This window comes from Fringilla coelebs, assembly GCF_963513975.1.
Source record: "Fringilla coelebs genome assembly, chromosome: 30".
NCBI lineage: Eukaryota > Metazoa > Chordata > Aves > Passeriformes > Fringillidae > Fringilla > Fringilla coelebs.
Genome location: NC_140056.1, coordinates 391090 through 415440, shown reverse-complemented (window position 1 = coordinate 415440; position 24351 = coordinate 391090). Strand labels below are relative to the sequence as shown.

At 66.1% G+C, this 24351-nt stretch overlaps 2 protein-coding genes across 3 annotated transcripts; both read left to right on the top strand.

Annotated features, from left to right (window-relative positions):
- Positions 1 to 214: 214 nt before the first annotated feature.
- Positions 215 to 12037, top strand: RAPGEF3 (Rap guanine nucleotide exchange factor 3; the record flags this gene model as incomplete). Of its 2 annotated transcripts, none has more annotated exons than XM_084223611.1 (27): positions 215 to 466; positions 4488 to 4541; positions 4755 to 4861; positions 4935 to 5056; positions 5128 to 5302; positions 5502 to 5586; positions 5804 to 5864; positions 5976 to 6052; positions 6213 to 6359; positions 6454 to 6563; positions 6983 to 7071; positions 7183 to 7261; positions 7458 to 7608; positions 8211 to 8293; positions 8653 to 8692; positions 8811 to 8892; positions 8981 to 9127; positions 9218 to 9315; positions 9462 to 9587; positions 9767 to 9948; positions 10273 to 10363; positions 10480 to 10530; positions 10782 to 10869; positions 10949 to 11013; positions 11178 to 11232; positions 11351 to 11422; positions 11827 to 12037. In XM_084223611.1, 27 exons carry the CDS (start codon positions 215 to 217, stop codon positions 11943 to 11945), a joined length of 2808 nt encoding a protein of 935 aa, XP_084079737.1. In that variant the 3' UTR covers positions 11946 to 12037. The 2 variants fall into 2 exon arrangements, with proteins under 2 accessions (XP_084079737.1, XP_084079736.1); XM_084223610.1 differs by having other exon boundaries at positions 6980 to 7071.
- Positions 12038 to 13560: 1523 nt separating this feature from the next.
- Positions 13561 to 21902, top strand: ENDOU (endonuclease, poly(U) specific; the record flags this gene model as incomplete). Its single annotated transcript, XM_084223619.1, is given in 10 exon segments — positions 13561 to 13657; positions 13660 to 13779; positions 17409 to 17543; positions 17676 to 17711; positions 18206 to 18377; positions 18456 to 18655; positions 19940 to 20053; positions 20469 to 20575; positions 20942 to 21084; positions 21788 to 21902. Coding segments are annotated over 10 exon segments (1239 nt in total).
- Positions 21903 to 24351: the final 2449 nt, after the last annotated feature.

Here is a 24351-nt window from a genome sequence, read left to right as displayed (position 1 = left end):
CGGCCGAGGGCGGGGTGCGGGGCTCGGTACCGCCGCGGGGTCCCGGCCGGGGCCGTGGGAGCCGGGGAGGGGCCGCGGGCGGGGCTCCCGTGCCCGGGGCGGGCCCGGCGCGGCGGCGGCGGCGGCGGAGCCGCTCCCGAGCCCGGCCCCGTCCCGAGGAGCCGCGGAGCAGCCCCGGGGCCGCGGCCGCGATGGCCTCGCCGCCCCCCGCCGCATGAAGGTGCGCGGGGCCGGGCCGGGGGCGGCGGCCGGGGGGGCGCGGAGGGGCGCGGGGCCGCGGCGAGCGGGGCCGGAGCCGGGAAGCGGCGCCGCCGCCGCCCCCCCGCAGCCCCCCGCGGGTCCCGGCGCGGACGGAGCCCGGCTCGCGGGGCTGCTCAGGAAGATGCACTTGTTCCGGAGCTCCAGCTACGAGGTGCGGCTGGAGGGGGCCGGGGGGAGCCTGCCCCGCATCCAGGGGATCCGCTGGGTGAGTGGGGCCGGGGGAGCGTGTCCCCAAATCCGCTGGGGGAGTGGGGAATGGGGGGAGCGTGTCCCCAAATCCGCTGGGGGAGTGGGGAATGGGGGGAGCGTGTCCCCAAATCCGCTGGGTCAGTGGGGGATGGGGGGAGCGTGTCCCCAAATCCTCTGGGTCAGTGAGGAATGGGGGGAGCGTGTCCCCAAATCCGCTGGGGGAGTGGGGGGAGCGTGTCCCCAAATCCGCTGGGGGAGTGGGGAGTGGGGGGAGCGTGTCCCCAAATCCGCTGGGTCAGTGGGGCCGGGGTCTCCCCAGCCCCGGGAATCCGGGAATGAGAGGAGTGGAGGGAGTCCAGGAGTGCAGGGAGCCAGGTGAGGGTGGAAGGAGCCAGGTGAGGGAGCAGGGAGTGAAGCCAGGCGTGCAGGTGAGGGTACGAGGAGCCAGGTGAGGGAGGGAGGAACCAGGTGAGGGTACGGGGAGTGAATCCAGGCGTGCAGGGAGCCGGGTGAGGGCACGGGGGGCCAGGTGAGGGCACAGGAGGCCAGGTGAGGGCACGGGGGGCCAGGTGAGGGCACAAGGGCCAGGTGAGGCTGCAGGTGAGCTGCTGCGCAGGCTGGAACGGGCGGAGCGGAGCAGAACGGGCGGCCAGGCGTGAAACGAGCCCGGTGCCAGGTGCCCGGCGGCGCATCCCAGCAGGAAGGACATTCCGGGGGGACACTCCCGGGGGGACATTCCCGGGGGGACATTCCCGGGGGGACATTCCCGGGAGCACGCAGCGTTCCTCCCCTCTCCCACCCGTTCCCGCAGCAGGGATTTGTCCCCTGGCACCGTGACCTCCCCGCCCGGCTCCGCGCTGGCCCCGGGAGCTGGGGGGAGTCCCCGGGGTGCCAGGCCCTGCTCTCGGCCCCTCCGTGTCCCCTCTAGGCGGGGAGGTGACCCTGGAGCCCTGGCAGAGCTTCTGGAGCTTTGTGTCCTTCCCCTTCCCACACTGCTTGGCTTGGGACTCTTTCCAAGAAAAAAGTGGAATTATTTTAGGGGACAACTCCCCTTTGGGCATTTCCACGGAGCACAGGGCCTCCCTCCCAGATAAGTTTTCCTCCCTTTTCCCCTTTCTTCCCTATTTATTTTTCTCTCCAAAACTTTTAGGACTTTGGGGAGGGCTTTTGAGGGGCACTCAGCCTGGGAAGCAGCAGGCCTGGAGCATTCCTGGGCTGAACTGGGACCAATCCCACCAGCCCTGGCAGCAGTGGTGCCTGTGGCAGGGCAGGAGTGTCCCCTCTGCGGGGGACACCCAGGGGTTAAGGGCACTGGAGCCGATGCCAGCAGGGAAAGGGGGATTTTGTCCCAGCACAGCCATTCCTGGGGCAGGTGAGCGGGAGGGAAGCGCCTCAGGAGCGACACAGGTCCCTCGTCCCCATCGCTGGAAGCTCCTGGAAACTCCCCCTGGCTCCATCTCATCCCCCTCGGGGACCTGATCCCAGCAAATCCCTCCCAGCTCCAAAGGACAGCAGTGTCCCCAAGTGGCTCCGTCCTCCGTCCTTCCCAGGGGACAAGGGCCACTGTGCCAGTGACAAGTGTCTGTGCCAGCCACAAGTGCCACTGTGCCAGCCACAAGTGCCACTGTGCCAGCCCCCTGCGGGTCCCTGGCAAGGACAGTGGAGCCGGAGTGCGTCCCTGAGCCCGTCCCAGGGGTGCCCAGCCCCATCCTGGGGGATGCTGAACCTCATCCTGGGAGATGCCCAACCCCATCCCGGGGGTGCCCAGCCCCATCCCGGGGAATGCTGAACCTCATCCTGGGAGATGCCCAACCCTGACCCGGGGGTGCCCGGCCCCATCCCGGGGGGTGCCCGGCCCCATCCCAGGGGTGCCCAGCCCCGTCCTGGGGGTGCCCAGCCCCGTCCCGAGGGCGCCCAGCCCCATCCTGAGGGCGCCCAGCCCCATCCCGGGGGCGCCCAGCCCCATCCTGAGGGCGCCCAGCCCCATCCCGGGGGCGCCCAGCCCCATCCTGAGGGCGCCCAGCCCCATCCCGGGGGTGCCCAGCCCCGTCCCGGGGGTGCCCAGCCCCATCCCGGGGGTGCCCGGCCCCGTCCCGGGGGTGCCCAGCCCCGTCCCGGCCCCGTCCCGGGGGAAGCTGTGCCGAGCCCCGGCCTGCGGAGGCTGCGGATGGGCGAGGGCTCTCTCCGGAGCCGTAGGGCCCGAAATAGCCGCGCTTGTTTTCCTCGGGATCCCAAACAAAAGCGGCCGCGAGCGCGGAACGGCCGCTGGCGGCCTTGGCCAGGCGCCCGGCGCTGCCGGAATCCTGGAGAAAGGCAGGATCCCGGCGTGTCCCGTGGGCAGGAAGATGGAAAAGGCAACTCCTTAGGAAGCTGCTTGGAGCCGCGCCGTGACAAGGAGGGGGGTGGGGGCGTCCTGCAGGTCCTGACCCGGGGTGATGCTCCGGGAGGGGGTCTGGGGGCAGCGGGGGGGGGTTTGGGTGATTCCAGAGCTGTCCTGGCAGAGAGGAATCCCGGGAAGGAGGAATTTGATCCTTGAGCGGGGATTTTGTGTCTGTTTAGGTGTCCTTGGAGCGTGGCCCGGGGCACAGCCTGGCTCTGTGCCCCAAGGACAGAGGGGGACGGCAGAGGGGGCTCTGTGCAGGGGGACAGCAACGCCCTTTGGGGACCTGGGCAGCGGGACACCCACGTGTCACCTGGACCCACGGGGTGGCACAAACCTGCTGCACCCAGGAGGTGACAGGGACCTCCTGCACCCACAGAGGTGACAGGGACCTCCTGCACCCACAGAGGTGACAGGGACCTCTGGCTCCCACAGGGTGACACAGATCTCCTGCCCCCCACGGGTGACAGGGACCTCTGGCTCCCACGGGGGGACACAGATCTGTTCCCACGGGGTGGCGCCTCCGTGTCCCAGAGCGGCCCCGCGCCCCGGCCGCCTCCCGGCTCTGTTTGCAAACATTTGCTCTGCTCCGGTTCCTGCTCCTCGCGGCCGTCACGGGGCTCAGCGGAGTTTGCAGAGCACCTGAGTCACCGTGTCCCTGCCTTGGGGACACTGTGGCCAGCTCAGAGCGCTGTCCCAGCCCGGGTGACACCGTGGCCAGGTGGCACACGTCCCCCGGGACCTGCAGCGCTCCCAGAGCCGCTCGTGGCTCCTCGAATTCCTCCTGAGCCGTTGAGAAGTGCTGGGAGCAGGTGGAGGCTCGGCCTCGAGGATCCTGCACTAATTAACTCCTGCGCTAATTAATTCCTGCCCTCCTCAATTGGAAATCCATCCGGACCTGTCCCTTGTCCCCCTGCCCTGGGATTGCCCCAGCCTCCCCCACCCAGGCCCCGGGAGGATCCCTGCTGACCCCGTTTTCGGGTGCCCTCCCGGGCTCTGTGGGGCCCCCACAGCCGGGAAGGGGACCCCAGACCCGCCCTGGGGGTTCCCCCCGTGCCGGTGGGCGTCCCTCGGGGGGGCGGCCGTGCCCCGTGCCGGGTCAGCGCTCCCGGTGCCGGGAACTGGTCTGACGGGTGCGGGCCGGGCTTGTTTGTGCAGGGCCGTGGCCAGGAGGGGCCCGGGAGCCGCGGTCCCCGCGGGCAGCGCCGCCGCCGGGGCTCGGCCACCTTTGCCCCGCCACCCGGGAGGGGACCGGGGCTCGTCCCTCGGTGCGGTCGTTTTACCTGGAGCATCCCCGAGGGCGAGAGCTGGGAGAAAAATGAGCGGGAGAGGGGGAGTGGAGTCAGGACCTGCGGGCAGGAAATGGGTCCTGGATTCAGGAAATTGGTGCTGGAGTCAAGAACTGAGCGCTGGGTTCAGGATTTGGGTTCTGGACTCAGGATTTGGGTGCTGGACTCAGGATTTGGGTGCTGGATTCAAGATTTGGGTGCTGGATTCAGGATCGGGGTGCTGGATCCGGGATTTGGGCGCTGCCCCCTCACCTGGTGAAGAGCTGGGGCTGCTCTGGGGGTGCCAGGACCCCCCTCCCAGCTGTGTGGGGTGATGGGGGCACAGCAGAGCCCTCACAGCCCACAATTCCTCCCCTTTGGTTTTCCAGACCCCGCTCCTGGACTCGGAATCCAGCCTGGACTATGGCCACAGCATCACCCAGGTGGGGGGGCTGGGGAGGCCACCGGGGAGGTGAATTTGGGGAGGCCGGGGCGGGGGGTGAGGGGCCAGGGCACCCCCACACCCCAGAGCCATCGGGATGCTCCTTGGGCCCCGCCATTCCTGGGGTGGGTGGGGGCGATCCCAGGGCACTGGGGGGACAGGTGACAGCCCAGCCCCCCCACCACGAGCTCCCTTGTCCCCTTCCCGCCCTCAGGCATCCTCGGAGAAGATCTGGAGGGCGGGCAAGCTCCTCTTCGCCCACCTGAGCAGCTCCCGGCCCGGCCTCATCCGCGACCACAAGCACCACCTGCGGCACCACCGGTGGGCTGGGGGGACCCTCGGGGGGCTGCGGGGGGGCTGTCCCGGGGGCTGCTCACCCCCTGTGCCCCCCCAGGCAGTGCTGCTCGGGGAAGGAGCTGGTGGACTGGCTGCTGAGCGCCGGCGCGGCCGTCCAGACGCGCTGCCAGGCCGTGGGCATCGGGCAGGTGCTGGTGGACGGAGGGGTGCTGACGCACGGTGAGGGCTCGGGGGGCTCTGGGGGGCTGGGGGGGCGCAGAGCTGAGCTGACGGCCGCCGTCCCCCCGCAGTGAGGCAGGAGTGGCACTTCCAGGACAAGGAGACGCAGTTTTACCGCTTTGCCGAGCTGGAGCTGAGCCCCGAGCCCGGCGCGGGGCCGCGGGACCCCGAGGAGCTGCTGGAGGCTCTGGGGTTCCTGGCGCAGCTGGGCCCCGACGCGCTGCTCTCCATGGCCCTGCGCAAGCCGTGAGTGCCCCGGTGCCTGGGGGGCCCCTCGGCACCTTCTGGACCCTTCTGGGCCCTGCTCGGGGGGTCTGGAGCAGCCACGGGGCTGCTGAGGGTGGGGGGATCCAAGAGTGTCCCCCGAGGAGGGGAGGGGGCTGCGGAGGGGGGCTGTGCTCTGGGTGGGGGGCACAGGGAGCCGCTGAGCCCCCGGCCCCCCCAGGCCTGCCCAGCGCACGCAGGACGAGCTGGAGCTGATCTTTGAGGAGCTGCTTCACATCAAAGCCGTGGCTCACCTCTCCAACTCGGTGAGTGGGGCTGGGGTATCCCCTGGGCCCCAAACCCTCCTGAACCCCATCAGTTCCTGTCCTGCCATCCTCCCCTGCTCCCCAAATCCTTCTGCTTTCCTTCCATTCCATCCAAGCATCCTCCCTGGCTGTCTCTGTGCCTCCCTCGGCCCTTCCCCGCCGCTCCCGGTGTCCCCTGCTGGCCCAGCCGGGGGTGACAGCGCTGTCCCCTGCGCAGGTGAAGCGGGAGCTGGCGGCCGTGCTGATGTTCGAGGGGCACCAGCGCGCGGGCACCGTCTGTGAGTCACGCTGAGTCCCCCGTGAGTCACACCGGGTGTCCCCAGCCTGGGGACGCTGGAGCCGTTCCCAAAATTGTGAATTTTCCCCCCTTTTCCCGGGCGCTGTCCCAGTGTTCAGCCAAGGTGACAAAGGCACCTCCTGGTACATCATCTGGAAGGGCTCGGTCAACGTGGTCACCCACGGCAAGGTGGGTTTGTCCCCGTGCTGGAGGGACACCTTGGGGACCCCCCAGTGTCACCATCCCTCACCCCCATGCTGTCCCCAGGGCTTGGTGGCCACCCTGCACTGCAGGGGACACTCTGGGGACCCCCCAGTGTCACCATCCCTCACCCCCGTGCTGTCCCCAGGGCTTGGTGGCCACCCTGCACGAGGGGGACGACTTCGGGCAGCTGGCGCTGGTGAACGACGCCCCGCGGGCGGCCACCATCCTCCTGCGCGAGGACAATTGTCACTTCCTGCGCGTGGACAAGCAGGACTTCAACCGCATCCTCAAGGTGGGCCCGGGGGGGATTTTGGGGGGGATTTTGGGGGGGATTTTGGGGGGATTTTGGGGAACCCCGGCCGGGCTGACGGCGGGATCGTCCCCAGGATGTGGAGGCCAACACGGTGCGGCTGAAGGAGCACGGCAAGGTGGTGCTGGTGCTGCAGAAGGACCTGCAGGGGGGCAGCGGCCAGGCGGCCTCGGCGCGGAGCAGCAGGTGACACTCCTGTGCCGCTGGTGGCAGGTGACACCCCTGTCCCTGTCCCCCTTGTGACAGGTGACACCCATGTCCCTGTCCCACTCGCCGTAGGTGACACCCCCGTCCCTGTCCCACTCACAGCAGGTGACACCCCCATCCTGTCCCCTGAACAGGTGACACCCTGTCCCTGTCCCACTCACAGCAGGTGACACCCCCGTCCTTATCCCCTGAGCAGGTGACAGCCCTGTCCCTGTCCCCTGAGCAGGTGACACCCCTGCCCCCTGAGCCGCCCCCTCTGCCCTTTCCAGCCTCCCTCGGGGCAATTTTTGGAAGGAACAAGGGGACGAGGAACGGGGACACCGGCCCGTGGTGCCACCAGCCCGGGGTGGCCCTGCCCGTGGCCGCGGTGTCACCTCCACCCCTCCTGTCCCCAGCAGGTACCTGGTGATGGCTGGGACACCTGAGAAGATCCTGGAGCACCTGCTGGAGTTCATGAGGCTCGACGCCACCCTCTACGACCCCGTGGGTAGGTGGGGGTGTCCCCGCTGTGTCCCCGCTGTGTCCCCGCTGTGGGGGTGTCCCCGTGTGCCGGGGATTGTCCCAGAGCCACCCGTGTGCTGGGGATTGTCCCTCACAGACACGCTGCTGGGGGATTTCCTGCTCACCTACACCGTGTTCATGCCGACCTCGCAGCTCTGCCGGGCCCTGCTGCACCAGTATCCTCCTGTGCGGGAACTGGGGGGACTGGGCTCTGCCACATGCTGGGGACACGCTCAGTCCGGTCCCTGTCCCCTCGGGGGGAGCCCCAAATCCCCTTTCAGTGCCCTTGGGCGCGTCCCCATCTCCCGGGGTGCCATCCCTGGGGGTCCCTGCCCCTCTCCACCTTTTACTGGTGCCCTTGACTGGTCCCAGTTTCCGCGCGGAGCCGCTGGAGGGCTCGGAGCAGGACAAGGCCTCCTACTCCCTGCGCAAGCGGCGCAAGATCCTGCGGCTCGTCAGCCAGTGGGTGCTGCTCTACGGGCGGCTGCTGCAGGGCGACCGCAGCACCACGGCGCTGCTGCAGGTACGGCCGGGCTGGCACCGCCGGGTGACACCGCCGGGGTGGCACGGTGACACCGCAGGGACCGCCCCGCGCTCACCCCGGGCCCCCTGTCCCGAGGTGACACCGCCGGGGTGGCACGGTGACACCGCAGGGACCGCCCCGCGCTCACCCCGGGCCCCCTGTCCCGAGGTGACACCGCCGGGGTGGCACGGTGACACCGCAGGGACCGCCCCGCGCTCACCCCGGGCCCCCTGTCCCGAGGTGACACCGCCGGGGTGGCACGGTGACACCGCAGGGACCGCCCCGCGCTCACCCCGGGCCCCCTGTCCCGAGGTGACACCGCCGGGGTGGCACGGTGACACCGCAGGGACCGCCCCGCGCTCACCCCGGGCCCCCTGTCCCGAGGTGACACCGCCGGGGTGGCACGGTGACACCGCAGGGACAGCCCCACGCTCACCCCGGGCCCCCTGTCCCGAGGTGACACCGCCGGGGTGGCACGGTGACACCGCAGGGACAGCCCCGCGCTCACCCCGGGCCCCCTGTCCTGAGGTGACACCGCCGGGGTGGCACGGTGACACCGCAGGGACAGCCCCGCGCTCACCCCGGGCCCCCTGTCCCCGCAGAACCTGGCGGACCTGGCGAGCCGGGACCCCCAGCTGGGCGGGCTGGGCCAGGAGCAGGGCCAGGAGCGGCGGCGACCCCGAGCGTGAGTCCCCCCAGTGTCCCCCCCATGTCCCCCCAGCGTCCCCCCCGTGTCCCCCAGTGTCCCCTGAAGCCACCGCAGGTGCCCGGGGGGCTGCGCTCTCCTGGGGAGGAGCTTTTGGGGCAGCTCTGGTGCCACCTTGTCCCCGGTGTGGGGGTCCCGGCCATGGGGAGGGGCAGCCGGGTGGGGCAGGGGACTTGGGGGTGACTGGAGCTCCAGGGGTGGCCGCAGTCCCCGGGGGTGGCTGCAGTCCCAGGGGTGGCCACAATCCCCGGGGGTGACCGCAGTCCCCGGGGGTGGCCGGTCCCGGTTCTGTTCCCACCGGGAACGGCGTCTCCATCCTCCCCCTTCCCCTCCCGCAGGCTGGAGAACGGTGATGGCAGCGTGTCCCCCCAGCCCAAGGTAGGGACCCCCTGAGGGGTGACAGGGCAGGATCTGGGTCCTCTCTGCCCTTTGGGGACATGCCACAGGAGGGGCGGTGGCTGTGGCCGTGTCCTCCCGTCTGTCCCACCTTCCCCAGGCCCGGAGCTCGGGAGTGTGGCTCGGGAGCCCTGAGGAGGCGATGCTGGACAGCACCTGCGCCCTGAGAGCGCAGGACAAAGGTACTCCCCCTCAGCGGGGACAGTCCCCTGCAGCATGGGGACACCGAGGTCCCTTTTGTCCCTCTGAGGTCCCTTTTGTCCCCCCCAGTGCCCTACGAGATCTTCAGGGCCGACCACTCGTGCCTGGTGTCGGTGCTGCCCGTGAACGCCGCCGTGCGGGACGTGCTGCGGGCCCTGGCGCCGCGGCTGCGCCGGGACCGGGAGCACGTCCTGGTCAAGGTGAACTCGGCCGGAGGTGAGGGGACTCCCCTGGGGTGGCCCTGTCCCCGTGCCCAGCCGGGATCTGTCCCCTCCTCCGTGCCAGCCCGCCCTTCCCTCCGCGCAGAGCGAGCGGTGCTGCCGCAGGACGCCGTGGGGGTGTTCACGGCTCTGGGCCTCAACGAGAGGCTCTTTGTGGTCAGCAGGGACGAGCTGGGCAGCCTGGTGAGTGTGGGGGGGTCTGGGGTGGGCAGCACCTGGTGGACCCTCCCAGGAGGGGGTTGGGGGCTGCAGTGCCTCAGTTTGGGGTGCCTGTCCCTCCTGGGGTCTGCTGAGGGCAGGAGGGGTCAGGGCTCCTGTCCCGTGCCCAGACCCCCCACCCCGAGCAGCTGGGCCCCCACGCCGGCTCCTCGGACACCCTGGACCTGATCAGCTCCAAGGACCTGGCCAGCCACCTCACCGACTACGACTGGAACCTCTTCAAGAGCATCCACCAGGTGTGGCCCGTGCTGGGAGGGGGTCAGGACACCCCTCACCTGTCGGGGAGGAGGGTCAGGACACCCCTCATCAGTCAGGGAGGGGTCCAGGAAACCACTCACCTGTCAGGGAGGGGTCCAGGACACTCCTCACCTGCCAGGGAGGGGTCCAGGACACCCCTCACCTGCCGCTCTCCCAGGTGGAGATGATTCACTACATCGTGGGGCCGCACAAGTTCCACGAGGTGGCCACGGCCAACCTGGCGCGGGTGCTGCGGCGCTTCAACGAGCTGCAGTTCTGGGTGGCCACCGAGCTGTGCCTGTGCCCCGAGCTGGGCCGGCGCGCGCAGCTCCTCCGCAAGTTCATCAAACTGGCGGCACAGTGAGTCCCTGTCCCTGTCCCCGTGCCCGTCCTCATGGCTGACCTGTCCCCGTCCCTGTCCCCGTCCCCGTGCCCGTCCCCATGGCTGACCTGTCCCCGTCCCTGTCCCCATCCCTGTCCCCGTGCCCGTCCCCATGGCTGACCTGTCCCCGTCCCTGTCCCCATCCCTGTCCCCGTGCCCGTCCCCATGGCTGACCTGTCCCCGTCCCCGTCCCCATCCCTGTGCCCGTCCCTGTGCCCATCCCCATGGCTGACCTGTCCCTGTCCCCGTCCCTGTCCCCGTTCCCGTCCCCATGGCTGACCTGTCCCCATCCCCGCCCGCAGCCTCAAGGAGCAGAAGAACCTGAATTCCTTCTTCGCGGTGATGTTTGGTGTGAGCAACACGGCTGTGACTCGCCTGGCCAAGACCTGGGAGGTGACAGAGGGGGACAGCGAGGAGGGGACGGGGTGGGACAACCCCTGGGGAGGGACAGCCGGGGGTCTCTGGGGTGGGACAGGGGGTGCCAGCCCCACGATCCTGTCCCTGCACAGAGGTTGCCCCACAAGATCCGGAAGCTGCACTCGGCCCTGGAGAGGATGCTGGTGAGCGCAGCCCCCCTGCCCCGTGTCCCCTTCCTGCCCCATGTCCCCTTCCTGCTCCGTGTCCCCCTTCCTGCCCCATGTCCCCTTCCTGCCCCATGTCCCCTTCCCACCCCATGTCCCCTTTCCTGCCCCAAGTCCCCTTTTGCCACCCCGTGTCCCCTTCCTGGCGGGATTTGCCCCTGGAGCAATGGGGAGGGGGTGCTGCTGTCCCCCCCTGTCCCCCCACCCCCCGTGTCCCTGCCTGTCCCCAGGACCCCTCGTGGAACCACCGTGTCTATCGCCTGGCCGTGGCCAAGCTGAGCCCCCCCATCATCCCCTTCGTGCCCCTGCTGCTCAAAGGTGGGTGTCGGGTTTTGGGGGCCCTCTGGGTGTGCCCAGCGCTGCCGGGGGCCCCTCTCTGACCCCCAAACCCCCCCAGACATGACCTTCATCCACGAGGGCAATCGCACCCTGGCTGAGAACCTCATCAACTTTGAGAAGATGGTGAGTGAGGGGCCGGTGCCCCCTGCGAGGGCCCTGCAGGCAGAACTCTGGCACCTCAGCAACCAGGGCTGTCCCAGCGGGGTCACAGCCACGGTGGGGACAGAGATTTTGGGGATCCAGGTGGGGCCAGGTGGCAGCAGGTGACCCCTGTGCCTCACCCACAGCACATGATGGCCAAGACCGTGCGAGTCCTGCAGCGCTGCCGGGGCCACGCGCACGGTGAGCGCCCCAGGGAGCTGGGGAGGGGGCCTGGAGCGTTCCCTAAACATGGCTGGGGCCCTGGGGGTGGGCTTGAGCCCCCGAGGATGGGGCTGAGCCCCTCTCTCTGTCCCCCCAGCGCCGCTGTCCCCGCTGCGGAGCCGCTCCCCACACCGGCCCGAGGACGCCAAGGCCGTCAGGATCTCCACGTGTGCGTCTGGAGCTCCTCAGGCTGAGCTCTCACCCAGCCCCAGGGGACCCCCGACCCTCTGCGGGGGTCCCTGAGCTGAGGGAGAGGGGATGGAGATGGAGGGAGCCAGGGAGGGATCCAGGGGATGGAGGGATCCGGGGGGGAGCCAGGGAGGAGCCAGGGAGGGAACAGGGGAGGACCTGGGGAGGATCCAGGGAGGGATCCTGGGAGGGTCCAGGGAGGATCCAGGGAGGGATCCTGGGAGGGACCCAGGGAGGATTCATGCAGGTATCCATGAGCCAGTTTGGGGAGGTTTGGGGGTGACCCAGGGGGTCCATGGGGTGCTCCTGCAGGGCTGGACGGGCTCAGCAGGCTGTGCCAGGGCAGGGAGGGGACCCCAGCCTTGATCTCATCCTTCCCCGCAGGCTCGGAGCAGTCCCTGAGCGTGCGGAACCCCGTGTCCACCTGGGCCTACCTGCAGCACCTGAGGGCCATCGACAGCCAGAAGGAGCTGCTGAGGCTCTCCCGGGAGCTGGAGCCCTGAGGGGAGCGGGGCTGGAGCAGGGACGGGGACCCAGAGTGAGGATGGGGGCCTGGAATGGGGATGGGGGCCCAGAGCAGGGATGGGGTCCAGAATGGGGATGGGGGCCCAGAATGGGGATGGGGGACCAGAGCAAGGACGGGGTCCAGAATGGGGATGGGAGTCTGGAGCAAAGTTGGGGGTCCAGAATGGGGATGGGGGCCCAGAATAGGGATGGGGCCCAGAATAGGGATGGGGCCCAGAGCAGGGATGGGGGTCCAGAGCAGGGAAGGGGGCCCGGGGCAGGGATGGGGGCCCGGCTGCCGGCAGCGGGGCAGCCCCTGGCTCTGCTCCCGGTGGCCCCGGGCTGTGCTGGAGGCCCTCTGGTGGCCCCAGAGCTCGGCCATGGACTCGGATCCGGCCCCGCTGAGCTCCGGGCAGGGCAGGCAGAGCAATAGAGGTATTTTTGTACTCGTGGCTGCACTCCCCATTCTTCTCTGAGCTCGGGGTCACCCCCTGCACCTGCGCCCCCGATGTGACCTTGGGGACGGCCCCGGCGCTGCCCCAGGGGAGGTGACACAGCGCTGGCACCAGGAGGGGGCAGGTCAGGAAATGACTGAGGGCTGAGGGAGAAGCCAAACCCGGCCCTTGTTGCACCAAACGCCGCTCCCGTGCCAGCTGGCACCGCCCGGGGCACAGCAGGGGCCGCTCCCCGCTCCAGGAGGGATCCCAGGATCACCCCGGGACCCTCGGGAACTCTTTGGGGTGGGGTCTCACCTGCCCAGGTGGGGGGCACAGGGTGTGAGCCTCTCCTGGGGGGGACAACCTGTCCTGGGGCTGTGGCTGCTCCCAAAGCACTGGGGTCATGTCCCAGGTGAGCCCAGGAGCCCCCAAATGCTGCCCCTGCCTGGAACTGCCCCAGGCCAAGCCAGAGGGACCTGGACCACCAGGACCAGCGAGTGCTGGCCACCCCTGGGCTGGCGAGGGGGTGGAGGAGCGTCTGGAGCAAATCCTGCGGGCCTTGGGATGGGGTTTCCTGGGAAAACCTGCCGGGGAGTGAGGAAGGGGAGGCAGAGCCTGGTGGTGCCCCTGGGGTCCCTCCCAGCGCTGCTGCGGCTCTGTTACCTCCCTGGGAATGCCCTGCTCAGCTCCAGGACCAGGAACATTTCCCATCGGGGTTGGCTGGGCTGATCCCGGTCAGGGAAGGGGCTGTGACCCCCCCCCAGGCCCGGCCTGAGCCCCCCAGGGGCAGGGAGGATCCCTGGAGCAGCTCTGGGCTCACCCTGGGAGTGGGACCAGGCAGGGATGACCCCAAACCTCCCCCTGTGCGACAATTTTGGGCTTTCCTGGAGGACCTGGAGGCTCCAACGAGGCCGATCCGGAGGGGAGGGATGGGGTCACAACCCCCAGAGCTGAGCTAGGAGAGCTCATTACTCCCAATTAACGCCGCTCCCAGTTCACACCAGTCCCCGGAGCAGAGGCCCAGTCAGGGACCCGGCTGTGCCCCCGGTTCTGGGGGGTGGGCAAAGCCCCCCGGGACCCTCCCCCGCAGCCCCCGGGGCTTGTGGAGCAAGCCCGGGATTCTGGATTTACCGGCCCTCCTCCCACTGCGGGCAGCCTGTAATTAGCCGTGCGCTTAATGAGTTTTGGGGAAGTTGGGGTGCAGCCCGCCCGTGGAGCCCTCGCTGCCATCACGCCCCTCCCTCCCCCCCCCGCGGGACCCACAAATAGCCGGGAGCTGCGGGAGCTGCGGCACTCCCGAGCCGATCCCGGCGCTCCCGGAGCGCCTCCCGAGGGACCATGGAGCCCTGGATGCTCCTGCTGGGGGCAGGAATCGCCCTGGGCTGCGCGTCCGGCCGTGAGTAGCCAGCGGGGGCCCCGGGGGACGGGCCGGGAGCGCTGCCCTCCGCCAGCAGCTCAGCCCGACTGGGAGAACTGGGATGGAGCCGGCCGGGCTCCGCGGGGGAAGGGGAGGCCGATTTTCCACGCTGGAAATCCAGCCCGGGCCGGGGGGGGGATTGTCCCTGGTGTGCCTGAGCCTGCCTGGGTCCTGCAAGGCTCAGGGAACCTCCTCCTGCTCCTCCTGCCCATTTCCCCATGGGAAAACAGCTTTGGGTGGCTTCCAGTCCCAATATCCCAATATCCCAATATCCCAATATCCCAATCCCGTGTCCAGCTTCCCCCTGTGGCCGCTGGGGCGGCTCCGGTGGCAAACGCAGCCCAGACCGGGCTGTGCCCGACCCCGAGGTGCCCGGGGGGGCTCGGGGGGACTCTGGCTTTAAGGAGGAGCTCGGGGCCGCCAGGATTTGGCCATCAGGATCCCACGGGGATGAGGAGGTGCTGAGTTCTTGCACAAAGCCTGAACTGAGGACAGGATTTCATCACCCCCGACGCTGCCAGGAGCCCGTATCTGATGTCCCAGGAGAGGATGAGTCCCCCTGGGATGAGAGATGAGGAGTTTTGCAAGGCCAGCTCACAGCAGACGCTCCAGACCTGCGTGGGGCTGGCAGCAGGAGTTTCCCAAACTCCTGAGTGAGTCCTGAGTTGCCAAACTCCTGAGTGAGTTCCCAAACTCCTGAGTGAGTTCCCAAATTTCCTGAGTGAGTCCTGAGTTGCCAAACTCCTGAGTACGTTCCCAAACTCCTGAGTGAGTTCCCAAATTTCCCGTGTGAGTTCCCAAACCCCTGTGTGAGTCCTGAGTTCCCAAACTCCTCAGTGAGTTCCCAAATTTCCCGTGTGAGTCCCGAGTTCCCAAGCTCCCGTGTGAATCCTGAGCTGTTCCAGAAGGAAAACCCGTGGCGAGGGTGGCTGGGGAGCTCAGCTGCCTTGTGGTCAGTCCTGGCCACCTGCTGGACCTGTCTGCTGGCCCCAGAACCACTCCACTTCTCCTGGAGTGGGCAGTGGGAGGTTTTCCCTGATTATCCCACAGACAGGGCTGGCCTGTGGGTTTGGAGATGGGAGCTGGGGGTTTGGGAAGCTCAGGCTGTCCCCAGCTCTGTCCCAGGTCCATTTGTCCTTCAGATGGTCCCTTCTGGAGCTGGGCTGGGTTTGGATCCGTGTTTTCCTGGAGGAACGAGGTCCTGAGTCAGGCCAGGGGCTCGAGGACGCGGCTCTGGCTGAGCTGACTCATCCCCGTGCCCAAAACCAAACTGGGAGCCCTGGGAGAGCTCCGGCACCTCCCCAGTGCTCGGAGGATGGAGCAGGGCAGGGAATAACCCCCCTTCCCTCGGCCACCCTGAGAAAGAGAAATATTTCTGTGCTTTGTGCGGCCAGAGAAAATCTGGGGGCAGGATCAGCCAAAAAATCTCCTCTGGCTGGACCAGCCAAAACCCCTGGGGCGGCTGACTGTGATGGGCCGTGTCCTTCTGTCCTTCTGTCCCGGCCACCACCCCTGTGGCGTTTCCAGCTCTCCCCACAGCCCCAAAAAGCCCCAAGAGCTCCAACAGCCCCTCCTACCCTCCCACCAGGGACAGCTGAGGGCTCTGCAGCGATTTAGGGTCGATTTAGGGATTTAGGGTCGATTTAGGGATTTGGGGTCGATTTAAGGGTTTAGGGTCGTGTCTAGGGAGGAGGAGGAGCCGTTCCCCTGCCCCGAGGCCGCTCAGGTGGCCCGTGGCGTTGGGGATTGGGGACTGGGGATTTGGGACGATGCTGAGCCCGCCCCGCCGAGGGCTGAGTCAGGGTCGGGCCCTGCTGGGACACGCTCGGGCCGCTGGGACACGCTCGGGCCGCTGTGACACCCCCGGGCCACACGGCACCGGCACCGGGCCGGGCTCGGCGGTGACGGGGGAGCGTGGGCAGGTCCTGCCTTGCACAATCCCGGGATTGTGGCAGAAAAGGAGCGAGGAGCGAGCCGGGGGGATTGGTCCCAGTGCTGCTCGGGGATGTGGGGCTGGGGCTGGACTGGTCACACTGGGAGGGTCTGGGCAGCACCGAGCACCCCAGCCATGGGATGTCCCTGCCCTGGAAGTTCTCCCAGCTCTTCTCAGGGGCTTTGGGAAAACCTCGAGACCCTCCTGGCTAAAATCCTGCTGTTTAAAGGATTTACAGGGGATGGGAAGCCAAGAGGGAAAACCAAGGCAAGGACACCCCCAGGAGCTGGGATCTGGGGGGGCGAGGGAGCCGAGGGGTCCCTCAGCACCTGCAGGGCCGGGGTGACATCACCAGGCACAAATAATTGGGGTGAAGTGACAAAGGGGATAAACAACGCGGAAGACGGCGGGAGTTTGATGCCACCCTCATGGCCTGGATGTCACTGTCATCGCCTCGATGCCACCCTCACGACCTGAATGTCGCTGTCATCGCCTGGGTGTCCCTGGACAGGATGTGCCGCATCAGGATTTGCCCCGGGGCCACCTTTCACCCGAGTTGGGCAAGCCCGCGGTGCCTCAGATGTCGGGAGATTGCAGCGGCTCCGCCAGGGAGGGAAACGCCCGCTGCTCCGGGGCTGCCTTTGCCGGCCGGGCCACCCTGCTGGCACGGGGACACGGCTGGGACAGGGACACGGCTGGGACAGGGACACCCTGATGGCACAGGGACACCCACCCGGCTGGGACAGGGACACCCTGATGGCACAGGGACACCCACCCGGCTGGGACAGGGACACCCTGATGGCACGGGCTGGCACAGGGACACCGCTGGCACAGGGACACCTTGCTGGCACAGAGACAGCCACCCGGCTGGGACAGGGACACCCTGCTGGCACGGCCTGGCACGGGGACACCCCTGGCACGGGGACACCGCTGGCACAGGGACACCCTGCTGGCACAGGGACAGCCACCCGGCTGGGACAGGGCCACCCTTGTCCCTCTGAGAGTGTCCCTGGTCCCCTTCAAGGCTTCAGCGCTGCTATTTTTAGCTTTGCTTTGCGTCACGAAGCCGGTGCTCAGCAGCTCGTTGGTTACGAACAGCTCGGGAAGGAGTTTTCCCAGTTTTCCCAGTTTTCCCAGTTTTCCCAGTTTTCCCAGTTTTCCCAGCACGATGCAAACGAGGCTGCCTGGAATGCGGCAGCTCCTCCGGGGGGCCCGGGCTCATCCCGGGGTGACTCACGGGGAGCAGTTCTGGGGGTGCCCCGGGGCTCTGGGGCCCATCCCGGGGTGAATCACGGGGAGCAGCTCCGGGGGTGACCCGGGGGTGACCCGGGGCTCTGGGGCTCATCCCAGGTGACTCACGGGGAGCAGTTCTGGGGCTCGGGGGTTCATCCCGGGGTGAATCACGGGGAGCAGACCCGGGGGTGACCCGGGGCTCTGGGGCCCATCCCGGGGTGAATCACGGGGAGCAGCTCCGGGGGCTGTTCCCCGGTGTCACCTTGAGGTTGTGACAAACACGGCCCGGCAGCAGCGCCCCTGGTGACAAAGATCCCGGCTGGCTCCTAGGCTGCCTGGGGCTGGCCCGGGAGGGGACAGAGGGTGACACGAGGACGCTGCAGGGTGGGGGTGGCCGCGCTCAGCCCCTCCTGAGTGCCACCCCCTGTTTGTGTCCCCAAAGATCTGTACACAGCCCCCGACTCGTGCGAGGGGCGCTGCGGGGAGCCCTTCAATGAGGAGGACGAGTGTCACTGTCACCCCGAGTGCGAGGCAGAGCACAACTGCTGCGAGGACCACGAGAGGCACTGCGGGCCCGGTGAGCGCCCGGCGACAGCGATTCGGGGCGGCCAGGGGGTGCTCCTGAGCCTCTGCAGGTCCCCACGGTGTCCCCAAGGTGTCCCCAAGGCGTCCCCAACCCCCTGAGCTCCTTTTCCTCTCTGCTCCGCAGGTGGGGAAGGCGCCGAGGGCGGAGCTCGAAGCCGCGGTGAGTCCGGAGGGACAAAACGGCCCCCGGGCGCCTCGGGGTGTCCCCCCCTTCCTTGAGGTGTCCCCCCATTCCTTGAGGTGTCCCCCCCTTCCTTGAGGTGTCCCCCCCTTCCTTGAGGTGTCCCCCCTTCCTTGAGGTGTCCCCCCTTCCTTGAGGTGTCCCCTCCCATTCCTTGAGGTGTCCCCCCCATTCCTCACCTTTCCATGGATCCCCTCACTTTTCCATGGATCCCTCACGTATCCATGGATCCCTCATGTATCCACTGGATCCCCTCACTTTTCCATGGATCCCTCACCTTTCCATGGATCCCCTCACCTTTCCATGGATCCACTGGATCCTCTCACCTTTCCATGAATCCCCTCACCTTTCCATGAATCCTCTCACCTTTCCATGGATCCCCCTCACCTTTCCATGGATCCCCCTCACCTTTCCATGGATCCCTCACCTTCCCTCGGGCCCCAGAGCTGTCCCCAGCCCCGCTGTCCCCGCAGACGGATTCTCCAGCAGCAGCGGTTCCATCTCGGAGCGGGAGCTGCTGGAGCTCTCGGAGCAGCTTTACGGGCTGGATCACAACAAAGCCCGGCCCGGCGACATCGCCCTCAACCCGCAGCACCTGGCGGGCCCCGACGAGACCGGGGACAAGCAGGACCGGTCCCCGCAGCCGTGAGTGGCGCCCGCCGGGGAGGGACAGCGGCCCCGGGCCGGCGGAAGGGAGCTGCAATTCCAGCAATTCTCCCCCAGGCTCTACAAATACGTGAACGAGGAGCTCTTCTCCAAGCCCACCTACGCCAGCTTCATTAAGCTGCTGGATAATTACCAGAGGGCCACGGGCAGGGAGGAGGAGGTGACGGCCGAGGAGCTGCGGGAGCAGGAGCGTTTCCTCGAGGAGGTGATGAAAACGGAGCTCATGAAGAAACTCTTTGTGTTCCTGCAGGGAAAAGGTGAGTGTGGGGCAGGGCAGGGCCGGGGAACGGGGGAATCCCAAGGGGACACAATCCAAAGCTGCAAACTCCATTTTCAGGGGGCTTCAAACCCGTTTTTATTTCAGCATTCACGCCTTTTACACATTCTTACAAAATTCCTAAATTCACGCTTTGCTCCTTGCTCACGAGACACAAACAAAGTGCTCATTGGGATAATTGCAGGTTTCTCTTATTTATCCTTTTCTTTCTTGGTTTCTATGTCAACGACCTTGGCAGGAAATTCTTTCGGGGGTAAACATGGATTCTCTTATCAAACTTCTCTCTGGCTCTCAGGAGTCCCTCTGAAAACTCTTCCAGAAAGCCCCAGCCAGGTGGGAATGACCTGGGACAGGCACAGGGGGGGATCCTGCAGGGGGATCAGGGTGGGAGGGGATGGGGAGCCCTGCTGGTCCTCAGCTTCCTTTTTCCAGCTTGGGATTGATCGAGATGATCGTTCCCATTCAGACACAGGTGTTTATTGTTTCTAATCCATGTCACGATATTTCACATTCAATTTCACATCCAGACTTGGGTGTTTATTATTTACCCATGTTAGGATATTTCACATTCAGATTCAGGTGTTTATTATTCATCCATGTTTATTATTTATCCATGTTAGGATATTTCCCATCCAGATTCAGGTGTTTATAATTTATCCATGTTTATCATTTACCCATGTTAGGATATTTCCCATCCAGATTCAGGTGTTTATCATTTATCCATGTTTATTATTCACCCGTGTTAGGATATTTCACATCCATCTCGGGTGTTTATGGGTGTTTATCATTTCCTATCAATGCTGCAGTCTCACAGCAGTGAGTTCTGCAGTCCTTCATTAACAAGGCACAGGATGGCCAGCAATCTCTTGTTCCAAGGTGTTCTAAGGCTAAACTATCTCATTAAGAAATCACACCTAAATTATTTTCACTTTTAACCCAATAACTAATCCCCCAAGTCCTCAGTACAGATTTTTCTGTCCAATCACAAAACACCACCCAAACCCAGGAAGAAGAAGGAAGAAGAGCAACCGAAAACCTCTGTATTTATTTCTATACTCTAAACCCCCAAACTCTGCGTTTTCCACCCTGTGGCATTGCACACTTCTAATCAAACCGCACGCCAGTGCCATCAATCAATTTTGGAAGCCTTCTCCACGGCCTCAGCTCTCTCCTGGGGCTCGGAGGGGGTCAGCACAGAAAATCTGAATTTCCCCGTGCCCAGACCTCCGGCTCAGCCCCTCCCTGTGCCCCTCCTGCCCCGCAGGTCGCTACAGCTCCCAGCAGGAGTTCCTGCAGGACCTGAACCAGATGTGGTTTGGGCTCTACTCCCGAGGGGACGGAGAGCGGGATTCCAGCGGCTTCGAGCACGTCTTCTCAGGTACAGCCCTGCCCCAGGTGTGCTCAGGTACACACAGCCCTGCCCCAGGTGTGCTCAGGTACAGCCCTGCCCCAGGTGTGCTCAGGTACACACAGCCCTCCCAGGTGTGCTCAGGTACACACAGCCCTCCCAGGTGTGCTCAGGTACAGCCCTGCCCCAGGTGTGCTCGGGTACAGCCCTGCCCAGGTGTGCTCGGGTACAGCCCTCCCTGGGGTGTGCTCAGGTACACACAGCCCTCCCAGGTGTGCTCAGGTACAGCCCTGCCCCAGGTGTGCTCAGGTACACACAGCCCTGCCCCAGGTGTGCTCAGGTACAGCCCTGCCCCAGGTGTGCTCAGGTACAGCCCTCCCTGGGGTGTTCTCAGGTTCAGCCCTCCCCGGGCCGGGGGCTCACCCCGGCGTCCCCTCTGTTTCAGGGGAGGTGAAAAAGGGAAAAGTGTCTGGATTTCACAACTGGATCCGCTTCTACCTCCTGGAAAAGCAGGGGGTCGTCAACTACTTCAGCCACAACTTCGACGGGCCGGTGAGAGCTAGGGGGGCAGCCCGGGCTGCACCCGCGGGGATGAACCCCCAGATCGGGGGGGGCTCCCCCTGCCCCATCCCTGCTGGGGGGGGCGAAGGGCTGGAACCCACAATGCCAGGCCAAGGGGGGCTCCCAGGACTTGGGGGGGCTGGAACCCACAATGCCAGGGCAAGGGGGGCTCCCAAACCTTGGGGGGGGGCTGGAACCCACAATGCCAGGGCAAGGGGGGCTCCCGAGCCTTGGGGAAGAGATTTGGGGCTGGGGGGCTCTGCCAGGACCCCCCAGCCCGGCCAGAGCCGCTCTGGAGCCTCCCTGGAGGGGCTGTGGGGGTCCCCAGCCTGCTGAGCCCAGACCCCTCCCCTGCAGTGGGACACGTACCCCGACGTGCTGGGGCTGCAGTTCAGCTGGGACGGCTTCTACAAGGAGGTGGGCTCGGCCTTCATCGGCTGCAGCCCCGAGTTCGAGTTCGGCCTCTACACCCTCTGCTTCCTCGCGCGGCCCGGCCGGGCGTGAGTGCTGGCCCTGTGTCCCTCTGTCCGTGCTGCGTCCCTCTGTCCGTGCTGCGTCCCTCTGTCCGTGCTGCGTCCCTCTGTCCGTGCTGTGTCCCTCTGTCTGTGCTGTGTCCCTCTGTCCGTGCTGTGTCCCTCTGTCTGTGCTGTGTCCCTCTGTCCGTGCTGCGTCCCTCTGTCTGTCCTGCGTCCCTCTGTCCGTGCTGTGTCCCTCTGTCCATCCTGTGTCCTTCTGTCCATCCCGAGTCCTTCTGCCCATCCCATGTCCCTCTGCCCATCCTATGTCCTTCTGTCTCTCCCAAGTCCTTCTCTGCCCATCCGGAGTCCTTCTGCCCATCCCGTGTCCCTCTGTCCATCCTGTGTCCCTCTGTCCATCCTGTGTCCTTCTGCCCATCCCGTGTCCTTCTGCCCATCCTGTGTCCCTCTGTCCATCCTGTGTCCTTCTGCCCATCCAGAGTCCTTCTGCCCATCCCATGTCCCTCTGTCCTTCTGCCCATCCAGAGTCCTTCCGCCCATCCCCTGTCCCTCTGTCCTTCTGTCCATGCCGTGTCCCTCTGCCCATCCCGCGTCCCTCTGCCCAACACCCTGGAGATGGGGCTGTGGGTCAGAGCGCCGTGGGTGTGGGGACACCGAGAGCCCCCCGGAGCCCCCCCGTGGGGCAGGGACACGCAGCAGGGCGGTGACAGGCGCGGTGTCCCCGCAGGTGCCACCTGAGCCTGGGCGGGCACCGCCTCAGCGTGCAGACCTACCCCTGGACCAAGGCCACCTACGGCGGCGGCAGGAGGTTCATCGCCACCGCCTACGTGATGTCACCCTGAGGGTGGTGGCACCCTGAGGGTGGTGGCACCCTGAGGGGGGCTCGGCCGGGGGGCGAGCACCGGGGCCGCCCCGCGCAGCTCGGGGCCGCGGGACGGGAGCGGCCGCGCCGCGGGCCCGGCCCGGGAGGGGCGGCGGGGGCCGAACCCCGCGGGGAGGGGACGAGGGGACACCCCCAGACCCCGCCGCGTGTGGCGGGCCCGGGCTCGGCAGGAGAGCGGCGGGAAGGGAAGGATTTGGCACGGAAAGGAGGATCCTGAGCGGAATAAACACTGCCCTGGCTGGAGGAGCGCTGCGTTCTGGGTGTCCCTGCAGCAGCCCCCCCTTTATCCCCCCCCCGCGCCCCGTTTCTCCCCCCATTTCTCCCCCCACCCCCTCTCTGGGCCCCCCGAGGCTTTGTTCCCCGCGGACACGGCAGGTCCCGGGGGCTCCGTCCCCTGGAGCCCCTCCCCAGGAATTCGGCTCAGCCCGGGTGCCCCCCCGCCCCTGCCCAGCTGAGCTCTCCCCAGGGCCGCGGATCCCCAGAGCCCCCAAATCCCCCGAGCTGGGGCTGCTCGGGGCTCCAGCTGCTCCAGCACCGCCCCCAGGGGCACCAAGCAGAGCCCGGGGGGCAACGGGACCCCCGGGCCGGCACCCCCGGACCCCCGGGCCGGCAACCCCGGACCCCCCCGCCCTTCCCCGCACCGTGGAGATGATGCCCCACGCTCGGGACAAGCCCCCCGCCCACCCCGAGGCACCGGCACCCCCCAGCCCACCCCGCTCCGCCCCTTCTCCCTCTCACCCCGGATTTGGGGGGTCCCGGGGTGGGGAGGGGGGTGACAGCCACCAGCTCCGCGCTGTCCCCGTCCCCTCCTCCTGCAGCCGGGGCGGTGGGGCCGCGGCCGGGGGTCCCAGGGCGGCGGGGCCGGGAGCCGGAGCTGCCTGACAGATGGTCCCGGGCAGGGCGGGCAGGCCCCGCGCCATCTGCCGGGGGTCACAGGTGACCCCCAAACCCCGCCGGGCAGGGAGGGGGGCATGCCACAGCTTGATTTATAGAAATGCGCTGGGAAACCGGGGGGCGGCTGTGGGGGGAGCCGGGGGTGTCCCCGCGGCCGGGGGGACACGGAGGGTGACATGGGGGTGACACGGAGCCTTCAGAGGGGTCCAGCCGGGGTGACACGGGGGTGACACGGGGGGTGACACGGAGCAGTTTGAGGGGTCCAGCCGGGGTGACACGGGGGGGACACGGGGGTGACACGGGGAGCGACACGGGGGGTGACACGGGGGGTGACACGGGGGGTGACACGGGGGGTGACATGGGGGTGACACGGAGCCTTCAGAGGGGTCCAGCCGGGGTGACACGGGGGTGACACGGAGCCCTCGGAGGGGTCCAGCCAAGGTGACACGGAGGTGACACGGGGGTGACACGGGGGTGACACGGGGGGTGACACGGGGGTGACACGGAGCCCTCGGAGGGGTCCCGCCGCGGCTCCCAGCGCTGGGCACAGGTGACCCCAGGGTGGGCCAGCCTGGGGGCACCGGGCAGGGCAGAGCTGCGGGACGGGGCCGCTCCGGGCGCCTCCAGCCCGGCCGTGGCTCCGGCAGCGGCTCCGGCAGCGGCTCCGGCCCCTCCTCGCTGCCCTCCCTGCCCTGCCAGCGGCTCCCGCAGCCTCCCGGCTGCCAAATCTCCCCCTCGATGGTGCCAAACGGAGCCGCTGCCCCCGGGGTCACACAGAGCCCCGGCGCTGGGAAATCGCTCCTGGCTCGGGCAGCGCAGGAAATAATACGGAAATGTAAAATATAGAATAATTATATTAAGCTATATCATATATAAAAATATAAAAATTAAATTATACATATAATTTTTAAATATTTATAATAATAAATGGCAATAATAAATCTATATTTGTACATTATAATATAGGATATATTTATGTGCTATAAATATTTTATCTATTCACTTACACATATTATACTCGATGGTGCACTTATATATTTTACATGTATTTCTAGGTAAATTAGATCCCACATAATAATTTTTGTTGGTATTTTTATGCATTATTATCTATAAGTTATATGATTTATTAACTACATTATTATAATTAATAAATTACAACACGGTCTTATAATGGTATAATGCAAATATTAGACCATAATTTATTAAATTATTGATACATTATATTATTATATATATTTTAGTATCTATATATAGGTATATTACAAATAGATATACATACATATTTTTCAATATAGGTGTATTAAAACATATATATACACATATATAGAAGTATATTAAATATATATACACACATATATACATACATATACATACATATATTAAAAGTGTGTATGTAAATATATATATAAAGTATATTAAAACGTACATCTATAACATCTTTCATCTATTAAAAACACGCTCCCAAAGCGGAATTCCAGCCCCTGTTCCCGGGAAGTTTGAAGCCGCGTGGGGAA